At 33.3% G+C, this 12,976-nt stretch overlaps 1 protein-coding gene across 23 annotated transcripts in view; it reads right to left on the reverse strand.

Annotated features, from left to right (window-relative positions):
* Window positions 1-12,976, reverse strand: part of LOC127842803 (tripartite motif-containing protein 45-like) — a 203,529-nt gene that overhangs the window by 138,610 nt on the left and 51,943 nt on the right. For all 23 annotated transcript variants that reach the window (XM_052372535.1, XM_052372536.1, XM_052372531.1 and 20 more), the window contains one exon: window positions 7,961-7,978. In XM_052372535.1, the coding sequence (XP_052228495.1) occupies window positions 7,961-7,978 (18 nt within the window). The remainder of the gene's footprint in view (window positions 1-7,960; window positions 7,979-12,976) is intronic.

The following is a 12,976-nucleotide window of genomic DNA, read 5'->3' on the forward strand; positions in this document are numbered from 1 at the left end:
CTATTAAATTTTTCTCAAATACAAGCAAATTTTTGATTTATTGGAAACAGGTTAATACAATGAGAACCTGGCGTTAAGGTATAGAAGGACCTGAATATTTACGAACACGACGGTTTCGTAGTTATAACGTTACCCATTTTCACGCATATGTGTCGCTAACAACTTTTCTAAGCGTTGAAATTATAGCATATCGGAAGAAATCGATAAACCACAAATGAGAGTTCATGTTTAATGCATAGCATGCATTATAGTCATGTCTTACAAAGACAGTATTCTTTTTTAACATCAAAGTTACATTGATATTAACTTTCAAAAGCTTTCTCAATCAATTGTATGATAAAGAATAATAATTAAAACGGTTTGACACTCAAAAACCTAAATGCTGACTCTTCTTGAAAAAATAGAGTCAATTAAATGTAATTTCTTCATTGGTAAAACGTAATACATGCTAGTTTCAAAACAGACCGTCTATCAGTCACTGAGTAGGAAGAGACAACTGTTTTCCTCTTAGTTACTTAAAGATATATTATGCTCATCTAACAGTATATGCTATGTTTATAGGTGTCTATCGCAACCGTTGTTTATTGTTGGTGTTTTCACTTCATATACACTTATATTTGTTGATGCAGCATCAACCTACTAAAACAATATCCCGGAAAGAGAAAAAGTTTTAGTGCAGATTCGTTCATACCTATTCATACGACACACGAACATTAACTCGATCCTAATAAAAAAAACAGTTCCGCTCGGCCTAGAGGACTGTACAGTCATGTAAAATATCGAATATGATAAAAAATATTAACAACTGGAAGCAAGATGAGTTGCAGATAATTGGTCAGTTTCCACATTTTAACTTACTCTTTTGACCTGTTAATTCTTTTCAGCTCAATTCAACAGTGAAAAATGCGCATAATATCATTTAAAGTTTTAATGAAGGTATATCGTTTCGTTTTGGAAAGGGTGTTTAAATAACGACTTTACTTGGAAACGCACAGTTTATTAAATTTAATTACCGTCATTTGTTAAACGTTTAAACCCTGAGTTTATGGTATGGCTACTTTTTATGATGTAATGTTTAAGTGTTGTCCTTTATATTCTTTTTCAAATTACTCTTTAGCGACTACATATATAAATATTTATGCTTTTGCGATTATAAGATGACAGTCATCAAATTAAATGTGTATAATCAAAACGAAATAATAGTCAAAATACAGCTTTAGGTTTAATCTGGTTTTAAAAGTTTTATTTTTTTATGTCACAGCCAGTTTTGTCGAGTTTTATTGATATCACACACTTTGTTGTTGGTGTGAAAAGATATTCGACATAAGAGAAAACACAAAAAAACGTAAACTACAAAAACAAAACTATTAATGACTATTCATTTCTAGTAATCAAAAATAAACAGGTGGAGTTTATTCTCATTTCACTGGTAATCATAGAAACACATGTATTTACAGTCGTTTCTACGCCATTCGTGATTTGTTTTAATGGAATATAAGCTCGTAATTGTTTAATGATATCAATTTCATTTTAAGTAAACACCACAAAACAAGGTGTCAATATCCAAATGATGAAAGTGCATTGAATGCCCTTTTTAAATCATGGAATATTGATTCTGAACAAATATGTTTGAAGTAAAGCTTAACAATATTTACCACTTACTCAATAAGAAGTTTTTTTTATTTATCGTAAACATGTGTTTCCTGTTTTTGCATTCATCTTGGTTCGAAGTTTAATTATTTTAATACACACGAACATAATCCCCAGTTCAGCGTTTGAGCGCTTAATCAAAGCTGCTGCACATTTATCAAATAATGTAACTATGCTATTTTATTGATTTGTTTGCAGAGTGAAATAAAAGGCGAACAATTGACATATTATTTGCAGCGCTTAAAGATGTAATTTTGCAACTTATGCATGAATATGTCCAATTAATGTGTAGACTCGTGGCTCGTATCCTTTTTAAACATACCATATTAAAGTTAAACATCATTCTGTTACACGGAAACACGTGTTTGCTAATTATCATAAATGTTATTTCATGTTACGGGCTCTTGTATATTGTCAATTACATAAAGTGGGTTTTTTGTAGCTGTTTTATCGAATCATCTTGACAAGATGTGTCGATGCCATAGATGGCCTAGCCGGAAGCGAAAAGAGTTAAAAAACGTAGTGGAGCGACAGGACAAAACCTCCACAGCCTTCGGGATGACGATCTAAGCAGAGAAAACCAAACGGATGACCAGCAACACCGACGGCACCAGCATTGACACCAGAGTCTGTGACGAAAAACTAGAAACCGTCAACAACTTCAAATAACTTGGCGCAATTGTCGCGGATACAGGATTAATGCATGAAATACTCGCCATACAACAACAGTAGCGCTCAAAACACTGATGACCGTCTGGAAGAGCACACACAAAGAAATCAGCTCAAAAGTCAGACAGATCCGCACCCTAGTCGTGTCCACATTTTTGTACTTCTGCGAGTCATGGGCACTTACACTGAGAGACGTTCACCTACCATCAATGGAGATTAGATGACTCCTGGGCATATCCTACAAAGACAAAATCACCAAAGAGGAAGTCAGAAACAGAGTCAAGAAAACCGTCGGACCTATCGACGATCTGCGACATTAAGGTCGCGATCGTACTGCAAACATTAACCGCAAATATCGAATTGAAGTTCGAGATTTTATCGAGAAAAACGATATCATTTTTTACACGATTACATTACGCTTTCGTAAAGTAAAGGAAGAGTTCCCGTTGGTATTGCAAGTATTTCTAAATGATGATTCTGCTGTTGAAGATCTGTTCCAAAGGGCTCCGCCCAGCTCTAAATCCAGCATGCTCTTCGATCAGCAGTTCCTCGACCTTACCTTTCGATCGATTATGGCTGATGGTGCGGTAGTTCTCGTATAACTTGACGTTGCCGTTTTACTGTAGGGGTATGACAAGTGATCGTATCCAGGCCGTTTGACTGGCGTACGTTGAAAGGTCGAACCACCTTTCCGGATTTATTAAAGAAACGAATATCGAAATTCCGAAAGATATTTTCTCGCATAAAGAAAACAACTTCTTCGCGAGCTGTAATGCGGGTGAATCTATAAAAATGTTCTGATGATGTTTGTCAATTACACTCACTTTGTCGGGTTGTTTTTTTATTTTTAGTTTTTTATATAAGCTAATAAAATAAAGATAATCTAAACAGGTGAACAGTCCAAGATGTTCAAATATAATATTTTATTATCCTGAAATTGTGATTAACATATTTTTATAAAAATAAAAATCAACTCCCTTTCTAAATTACAAAAAGCTTATCGAAGTATATTTTACCACGTTTGATACATTTATCGCATGACTCTCAGACCAATTACCTTTGGAATTCGTATCGTTCATTTCTTAGGAGACTTTTCAAACTCTCAGATTTAATACTTTCGATCAAATACATACTTGTAAATTTAAACTCGACAGTTACACAGACATTTTATAAACATTTCCCCCCCCCCCCCACTATTTCTTCATTTGCTTATAATAACATCCACATTAAATGAAACTGGAATTGAAAGCATTCACGATGTTAACAATACGTTCAACGATTGAGAAAACAAGTTTCTTAAATGGAGCAGTTCAAAATCATTACATATGTTTATTTAATTGTTCACTTGTTCATAAGTATGTATAATCAAGGGAGACAATAAACATCTGCATGAGGCTGATCGCGTTAAACGACCAGTATAGTGCTTTAGATTTATATACATATACCTGATGTTTCTTAGTTATACCATTACGCATAGTTTGTTGTCTTCACCTATCTTTAAGCGTATAAATTTAAGACAATCAAAATTAATCGATAATCCAAAAATAGTAATATACAAATATAATACATACTACAAATTGATATGTCCCAGCTACATTTTACAAAACAGTTCTAATCTGTGACCCCGTTTTCACATTCACTGCCTTTATATATCAAATGAATGATCTTTCACATTTATATCGCTCGTATCTTGAAAAAGTATTTCAAAATGTTGGCCTTGCATAATAACGTTTTATTCCAGCTAGTGCAGATAATTTTCACCATAGGTGAATTACTGTAGTTTTGATCAAATATGATTATAAAACTTTCTTATAGTTTTATCAAATGGCATTTAAGCTCGTATATATTAGACTTATAGCAACTGTGTTCATGCCGCCAATACATACATATCCATATCCAGTCTCTAAAAATCCATTTCATAAAAAAAACAGGGAATAATTGTCCAGAACACATACTAATTTTCTTCTTGTATTAATTGCGGGCTTCTCTGGAGCAGCGACGCAATTTGACCATTCAACGAGTCTTGGGCCTGAGTAGAACCTGTACTTGGTTCTTTTGGGGAAATCTAAAGAACGCTCATACAGTTTGGATCGAACCCGTGACCTCCCGATCGCTTGGCGAATACCATATCTACTACGCCACGGCGACCAATCTGATCGAAGTAAAGCCACACAATACTTTAAATATACTATCCAGCGTCGTAGCCACGCTGAGGCACACCGAGGCAGTTGTCTCGGCTAAAATTTGCAGAGCAATGTTGAGATAACAAGGAAAAAAAAAAAATGTCAAAGAATAAAATCTATATAAGAAATTGATGCTATTTAATGAATTTTAGGCATTATGAGATTCACAAACAAAATGATAATGAATATGTCCCTGTGACGCGTCGGACTCTAAATCCATTGACCACTATTATATTGTCACTGCGTTGGTTCGAATCCCAGTAGGTCAGGGATTTTTTTCCAAATAACTTCCAGCAATGATCCTTTTTATATGTGCTTAAGATTGAAAACGCTTTTGACTTAAAGTATTAAAACTTGTTTTGGGGAAAAAAGAGCCCTATGGTGCTTTCAAGATCTAATTGGGAAAAATCGTCCATGAATTTGTTCAAGGTGAACTTGTCTGAACTACAACAGCAAGTTTGCGGAAGATGATTTGATGTTAACTCAAAAATAAAGTTTATAAAACAAACTCATAAAATGTGGTTTAAATGGCTTTTAAAACGCACCAGAGACGTTCTAGGTATAAACAAATTTACGGGGGGGGGGGGACATGCCCCCGGACCTCCCTGGAATGACCTAAGATACTGCCTCGGCTAAAATTTGGGTCTGGCTACGCCACTGCTATCGTTTACATTTATGCGATAAAAAAAAATCTTGTTTTCCTGTTCGTCTTTGATCGAAGATAAAATATTGCCAAACGATGGGTGTTTACATTTACGTATTATCTATCACACCAGTATCCTTGTAAACGAAGTTGAATGGTGCTTCTTTCCTATTTAGGTATACATGAATACAATTGAAACCTTTTCGTAACAACTTACATATACTAACGTATGATTTTAAATCTGTTTATAGGTAATGTCAATTAACTTACCGACTTCTCATTTTTGGTTTGAAACAAAGAAATGCTATTTCGTATTATTATTTCTGAAAACTTTGCAAAAACGATATAATGTATTACACGATTACATTACGTTTAAGAATGCTTTTGATGCAACAACAAGTTTTGTCAAGTGTTGGTCATTGTTCACACAGTGTTGTTTTGTAAATGATTTATACCCTTATTGAAGACATTTTATCTAAAATAAAATACGCACAATTGAAAATGATTAAAACTATTTTTTATGTTAAAGATATGTTATTTGTCTATCTTTCAACATAGTTGGAAACGCCTCGTGGATACGGAACTCGTGTATTTTTCTGTACGTGTTAAATTTGATCAATTAACAAAAGCAGCACACAGCCTATATATGTGTAATAGCTGTAATAACAAATAATATCGTCTGATTATTAGATATATAGTATTTATCAGATGGAATAAATAGAGTTTGCGATCACAAGACTTTGTTTTGGAGCCGACTGCGTCTTCACTGAACTAGCATGGCAATATTGATAATTGTCGCCGCTAGAGAGCTGTTCGTACTTTGTGTACGTTGCGAGCGATTAGCCTGGATATGCGAGGAGTTTAAAGTAGTACTTGTATTTGTATTTGGTTTGATGCTCTGCGCTCTGGGATTGTTACGGCTGATGAATGCACTCGCTGGCGGGCGCCATCGCTACGTGTAAGTGACCTTGGTTTGTGCGCAGTAGAAGGCACAAGTTCATTTACTTGGTGTGACCTCGGTGACTGATAGGTATTAGTAGCTGCTTTAGATCAAGACGTCATCGGCAGGGATTGGGTACTTGGACGCTCATTAACCGAGGATGAAAGTGATAACTAACTATGAACTGCTGAAAACTGAAAGATACGAGTATTTGGCTACACTGAGCTATGTCGTGAGATAGACATTGAGAAGTTGAACACCTGTATCTGATCATTTTGCCGAGAGACAAGAGGGTCAATACTAATTATATTGATTAACCTGTTTTGCCCAGAATAGAGAACCAGTCTGGAAATTCATCTCGGATCACCTGCATCGTCAAGTACCAGCTTAGCAAGGTACACTATTTGTACTTTAGAGTTAGGATGTTTTGATTTAAGATCATGGAAATCTTGCCATAGAAGCTTATGTGCAAGACGAATTTCTAGCGGGAAGTCTCTATCTATAGAGTAACTTGTACCCTTTAATTTGTAGAAACAACTCATTACGAGGTCAACGTCCCCGTAATGTACCGTAAACAGATTGGCCTTGAATTATTTTGTTTGAATTTTCCGAATCGATGTGCTCTAACCATGTTCATATTGTCGACATCAAGACTCTAACATTCACTCAATATTGTACAGACTACGCTAAAGCAGTTTTCATTTTTTGAAATTGTGGCTAGTGTTATAGAGAACACTGATGTTTTATTGGTTAACTTTATTTTACGAAATATTTGTTGATTTTAATTGTTTTTGGGACTTTAAGAAAATGTATGTTTCTTTCCATTATTATTTTCAATTAAGAATTTACGACGCCCTGAAATGTAAGCAATCTTAATTTTGGGTTAAACATAACACGATATTACATTTTACACTGATAACATATTTATTTTATTACAAATCCGTTTGGTATCATATAATGTTTTGTAAAAGCTTGTTTTGTTTAACGTTTATGCCTTCACAAACTATAAATTATGGTAATGATAGCGAGCATTCAGAGTATTGATTCAGTAATAAATATATTTCTATGGTAAAATGTTATTTGAGTCATGGTGGCTTGATACATGATCAAATAAGGGAATTAATAATCATCGCATGTGGTTAGAGTGTGGCTATGATATTAATTACTGAAAACATCATTTTTAATGATAAATTATCATATTATTACGAAAAATAAACTTTTCTGGAAAAATAATCACTATCAAATATATAACCATTTGATAGTGAAACATTTATTTATCAGAAACGTATATTTTTCGTTATAAATTGATTATTTATCATTCCAAATTATGTTTTAACTAATTAATTTCATAGCCACACGCTACCCACCTGTGATAGTCATTATTCCCTCTGAATCGAGTTGATTTGTTTCAGTAATACCTTGTTTGGGCGTTTTTGTCAGTTACTAACACTTTGTCGTCGTTTTCGTTTTGATGTTGTCAAGAAAATTTGTATAACCCTTTCATAGATATTAATATATTATATTAATATAATATATAATATTATTTGATATACGCTAACTACATGCTAAAAACAAATAACCTTGTTATACACATTCATCGCATCAAACGAATTTATTTTACCAATCGTATCGTGCATAATCTCTAATCTATTTCAGAATGTTCCATTATACAAATTTAATCAAATAAGTCAGTTTTAGTATATACTCTCCCATAATTTATGTATTTGGTGATAATTATATCTACCTTCCATGATTAAACAGTCTTTAAAATATAGACAATGAGTGCCATGAGTGAGAAAATACTTGTTTAATGGAACAGTTAAAACATTAAATAATGCCAATAAATCTTGGCGTAAGAAATATAGATATATTTACCGGTCTGGATTCCAGCCACTGAAATATATAAGTCATGAACAACATTAATATACATATATATATATGTAACACGATACGCATAGTATATAAATTGTATGCGATTTTATGAAATACTGAATTATGATTTTCTCGCAATTGGGAGTCAATACAAATCTGCTCAAGCGTTTCAACGATTTTATAATTCGCCAGCTTTTAATTATATTTCTTTTATATAACATTTTCTAAACAATATTCTTTTATTTGCGCGAAATAACTAAGCGGGTATCTGGCGTTCCGCTAAGGTAGGAGCAAAATTGTGCTGTATATTACAAACATGTTCGAGAAATGTTTTAGTCACCTTAACTTAACGCATATTTTACGTGTAGAAACCAATTATGTAAAGAATATATTGAACTTGACATCGACCTAACATTTCATTAGAACTTATTCAAATAAGTCAATGAATCAATATTAGCAATGCTTTCAAGGGGACATCAGTTTCTATAACGCAACATCTAGTTAACGTTTAAAACTAATACGCCCATAGTTAGATGATGAACTAAAAATAGCAGACAGCTGTATTGTTATAATAACCAATTCGAAGTCTGAAACTATTTTGGGAAAGCTAGTTTTATTGTACATTTTAACCAACAGAAGGTTTTGGTAATTTACGTACTAAGACCATGCTGTTTTAACTTGCCTGATATTTTAGAGCCGGTTTTCTTAATAAAGTAACTTTTTTTCTCATATTTTAGTGATAAAAGGAAACGTTTAAAGCAAAATATTGTAACGAGCCGAGCGGTTCTTCTTTTTCTTTTTCTTATTTCAACGTGATAGCGGGCCTACTTTGGTGTCAAACCTACCTTTCTTTCATTAAGTTGTATTTAAACATTTGAAATAAAATGGACTCTGTTAAAATAAACTGAAGATAATAGCCTGAGTCATTTAATGACTCTCAAATAATAATTATAATAAACAACCAAATACAGTTCAACAAATTTTTATTCTTAACTAACTTTTTATTCTTAACTAACATGCATCAAGAATACAACATCAATTTCTTCAACGATTTATCATAAATAATACAATTCTTAAAGTCACATTACAATGCTCAACTAGTCTCAATAAAATGTACGTTAAGATATCCCTCGCCTTAATCTTAAATCTTATTCAAAGCTCAATTGTATGCAAATATATTTATAGTGTAGCCATTTAACTTACTTTTAATTTAAAATGCTTACACATAATATTTCTCAGAGAAAAATCTATTAATGAGAATGTGCCTTTAATTCTAAAAAAAAACCAGAGTCCCTGACTGTAAAAGAAACAAAGCTTATATACTCGGGCTCTGAGCAGGTCCGAGCCTTGCGCGGTCTTTACATTAATTCGAGCAACAACTCAACCGCGCACCATCCGCGCATCTTCCGAGCGTAACCGATCACCTCAAAATAAACAGAGTTACCGCCTAAAGTTTAAACAATAAAAACTTCATTAAAATGACTAGAAATGTTCTTTAAGTATAATAATAAGTTTGAGAACATATAAATGCACATGGCTGTAATTATTTGATAAAAATCCAACCTCCGCATGATGAAGAAAATGTACTGCGCAAATGAAAGAATAAACCGTCTGCTGACAAGTTTGAGAGAGGTCGTCAATGTACGCTACCCATAATTCAACAAAAAGGTCAAAAGTCACTTCCTTTAAATATGGCGGATTTCCAAACATGTGATTGTAGTGACCAACAAAAATGGTGTGTACATGGATATGAACCATACAAATGGTAAATTACGCATAGTAGATATTGATAATAGGATGTTTAGTTTTATATGCAATAAGAAATTACACTTGACATAAAGTTAAAATATAAAACATTGTCATAAAAACAAACGTGCACTCGTGACCCATTTAATTAACATGTCAATTATGGGGTCATGACATTATTATAAAATAAGACATACCCGTAGCCAGGGGGGGGGGGGTCGTTGGGTGCGTTTGCACCCAATATTTTGTGACCTGGAAAAAATGCATTTTTGCCAGTAGTTTGTGGATATAGGGTCTTTATGAAGCCTTAATTGTTATATATTTCTGAAATTGGTTTAGAAAATCATAAGTAATTCGTTTAAAATAGTTAAAAAAAAGAAAAAAGTAACCAGTTATACCATTTTGATTTCTGTTAAGTATTGATACAGATTAGAGAAGAAGAAACAGTTTAGCAATACTATGCCTCATGTACTATACATAGTAGCAGACAAACAATTGTTTTGAAGATAAAAGTTAACACATTCTTTTTAATTTGCTTGATATATGAATGGTAGAATTTTAGAATAGTAAAATACACCAATTTTATAAAGATTCCAATAAATAATGATATTTTATACCGTTCTTATTGTTGATTTTATTATTAATTTGTTGTTGCATAAACATTTGTTGTTGCACGCACAAAGTGTTTGCGCGCAGGCTAGTGTCGGGTTTAACACCGTATAAAATAATGAAATATCATGACTGATCAAAAAAGTGGTTATTGAAAAACGGTAGTAAGGAATACATGTATGTTGTATCATATTCATGTCGATCAGTCACTGAGTATGGTCGTTGTATCATATTCATGTCGATCAGTCACTGAGTATGGTCAATGAAAGTGAAATTTCATATAAAGACTCTCCATAACTTCAGTCTTTAAATAACGATAAAAAGTCACCAGAATGCAGGAATTTAGGTTTCATTTTCAAAATTTTCTAGGCGTAGGACCACCAAACCCCCGATTGCAGGAGGGGGAACCCTCTCCCGCACCTGCGTCCTTCGCCAATAAGTTGCTCAATAAAAATCGTTGATGGGAAAATTCGCAACCCCCCCCCCCTTTTCAAAACCCTGGCTACGGGCTTGTAAGAGAACTGTATTTGTTTTCAACTATCATTTGTGTTTACGGTATTAAAATTAGTATGTTAATTTCTCTTTCGCTGACCTTTCAACCTGTCATTTATTATTTCCTATTAGAAAATAGTTCATTTGAAAATCCATGAGCAGATGGTATATTTGAAATGTACTTTCCTGGAAAGATATATTGTATTAAATACTAATTTGGTGTCAACGTTTTGTACCAACTGAATAGTTGAACAATGTATTTTCGTTAATGTTTTTAGTATATACAATCAAAGTGAGGATTATGACATTGAGCCTTCAGAGCATATTCAAATGAAGCAATGCAGGGTACAGTCAATTTAAGTAATGTCGTTATATTTGTTTTGCTCAATTTCATGCGAATCAACAAATTAAGGCATTACAAAGATATTTACAAACAGAGGCTATTTCTATAAAGCAAACGTAACTGAACAGCAATAGAAATTGTCGACCGCTTGATTACACGAGTTCGGATATTTATTTGAGGTATTGAATTAGAGTTTAAAGTAGATATCTCATTTGTAGATTTTTCTTTGAACTGAGCAATAAATTGAATTCGATTTGGAATGTTAACGTTTTTAATGCTTAAATAAGTTTTATATTGAATTTTTCATAACAACAATTAGGATGTTAAAAACAATTAATAACCTTAAATCAATAAATATTTATCTATATTTCGACATAAAGAGACGTTGTGTGGCTTTTGCTGGCAGCTCGAATACTTATTTAGCACGTTGCCAGGGAAACATACATTTTTATACTGGTGCATATGGCAGTCTTGTGTTTGTTTTACTGTATTATCTAACAAAAGAAAAGCAAAACCTATATATGTTTAATATAACCATTGATATCGTCTGAATTTCAGTATTTATTTAATGGAATAAATACTGTTTACGATTACAAGTGATAAGATTCATTTGTTTTTGGAAACTTGTTTGATTGCAGCCATGATTTTTTTAACATAATTAAGAAATTACGCACCTTCGGCAAACCTTATTCAAAAGTAAAATTGGCTTCACATTAAAAGGCAAGATTTATTTTACAAAATACGACTAGTCAAGTTAGTGGCAAACCAAGTATTGTTTTATACTAATGGCTTGCTTGTTGTTTACGTTATCGTTTCCTATACTGCCTTTTAAGATTCGTAAGCCCGACTGTATGCACATATCAATAAACACATTTCAATTGTTATGGACACAATTGTCTTGTAAAAATCTAGGTAAAGCTATATCAATATCGTTATCATCGGTTAAATGTAAATACTCTAAATTAACATCGTTAGTGACAAAATCTGGCATAGCAGGTGTACGACTATTAAAATTACCACACAGGATTTATTGGTAACTAAATGAGACACTTTTAATTTTATCAATATAGTCCAATATTCTATCGAATGTGTTTTTTTCATATAGATTGCTTCTCGCACTGAATTCCGAAACATAAACCAATAAACAAATCATCTGATATCCCTACTTGATTTTTGTTAATCCATTTCCACAAAAGATCATCTCTGTCTAGAATGAAATTATATCATCAGTGACTAAATTATTTCTAAAATAAATCATAATTACCAGTGAGCTTCCTTTGATATTTATAGTATTTTTTACTTGATGAAGCGCAATAGTCAAAACTGTCATTCTTGTAGTCAATGAAATCTTCCGATCATGTCTCTGTCAGCAGAACATAATCATTTTTATTGAATACTGCTTGTTATTCACTACTTTAAAGTTTATTTAAATGTTTAGTAATCAAACCCTGAACGTTAAGGAGCGAAACACGTAAGTTGATCTTCTCCTGCGTCCCCTATGCAACTGGGTATAAACTCTGAGCAAGCCAGCTAACATTTGGTGTTTGGACCTCTGTCAGAGAGACACTCGCCGGGTCCACAGAGGAAGCGGGTATCTTTGAACGTGGTACGTCACCAGACTTTGTTTTTGAAGCTGACTGCGTCTTCACTGAACTAGCATGGCCATGTTGATAATTGTCGCCGCTAGAGAGCTGTTCGTACTTTTTGTACGTTGCGAGCGATTAGCCTGGATATGCGAGGAGTTTAAAGTAGTTCTTGTATTTGTATTTGGGTTGATGCTCTGCGCTCTGGGCTTGTAACGGCTGATGAATGCACTCGCTGGCGGCGCC

The sequence above is a fragment of the Dreissena polymorpha genome, chromosome 8 (genome assembly GCF_020536995.1).
Source record: "Dreissena polymorpha isolate Duluth1 chromosome 8, UMN_Dpol_1.0, whole genome shotgun sequence".
Taxonomy (NCBI): domain Eukaryota; kingdom Metazoa; phylum Mollusca; class Bivalvia; order Myida; family Dreissenidae; genus Dreissena; species Dreissena polymorpha.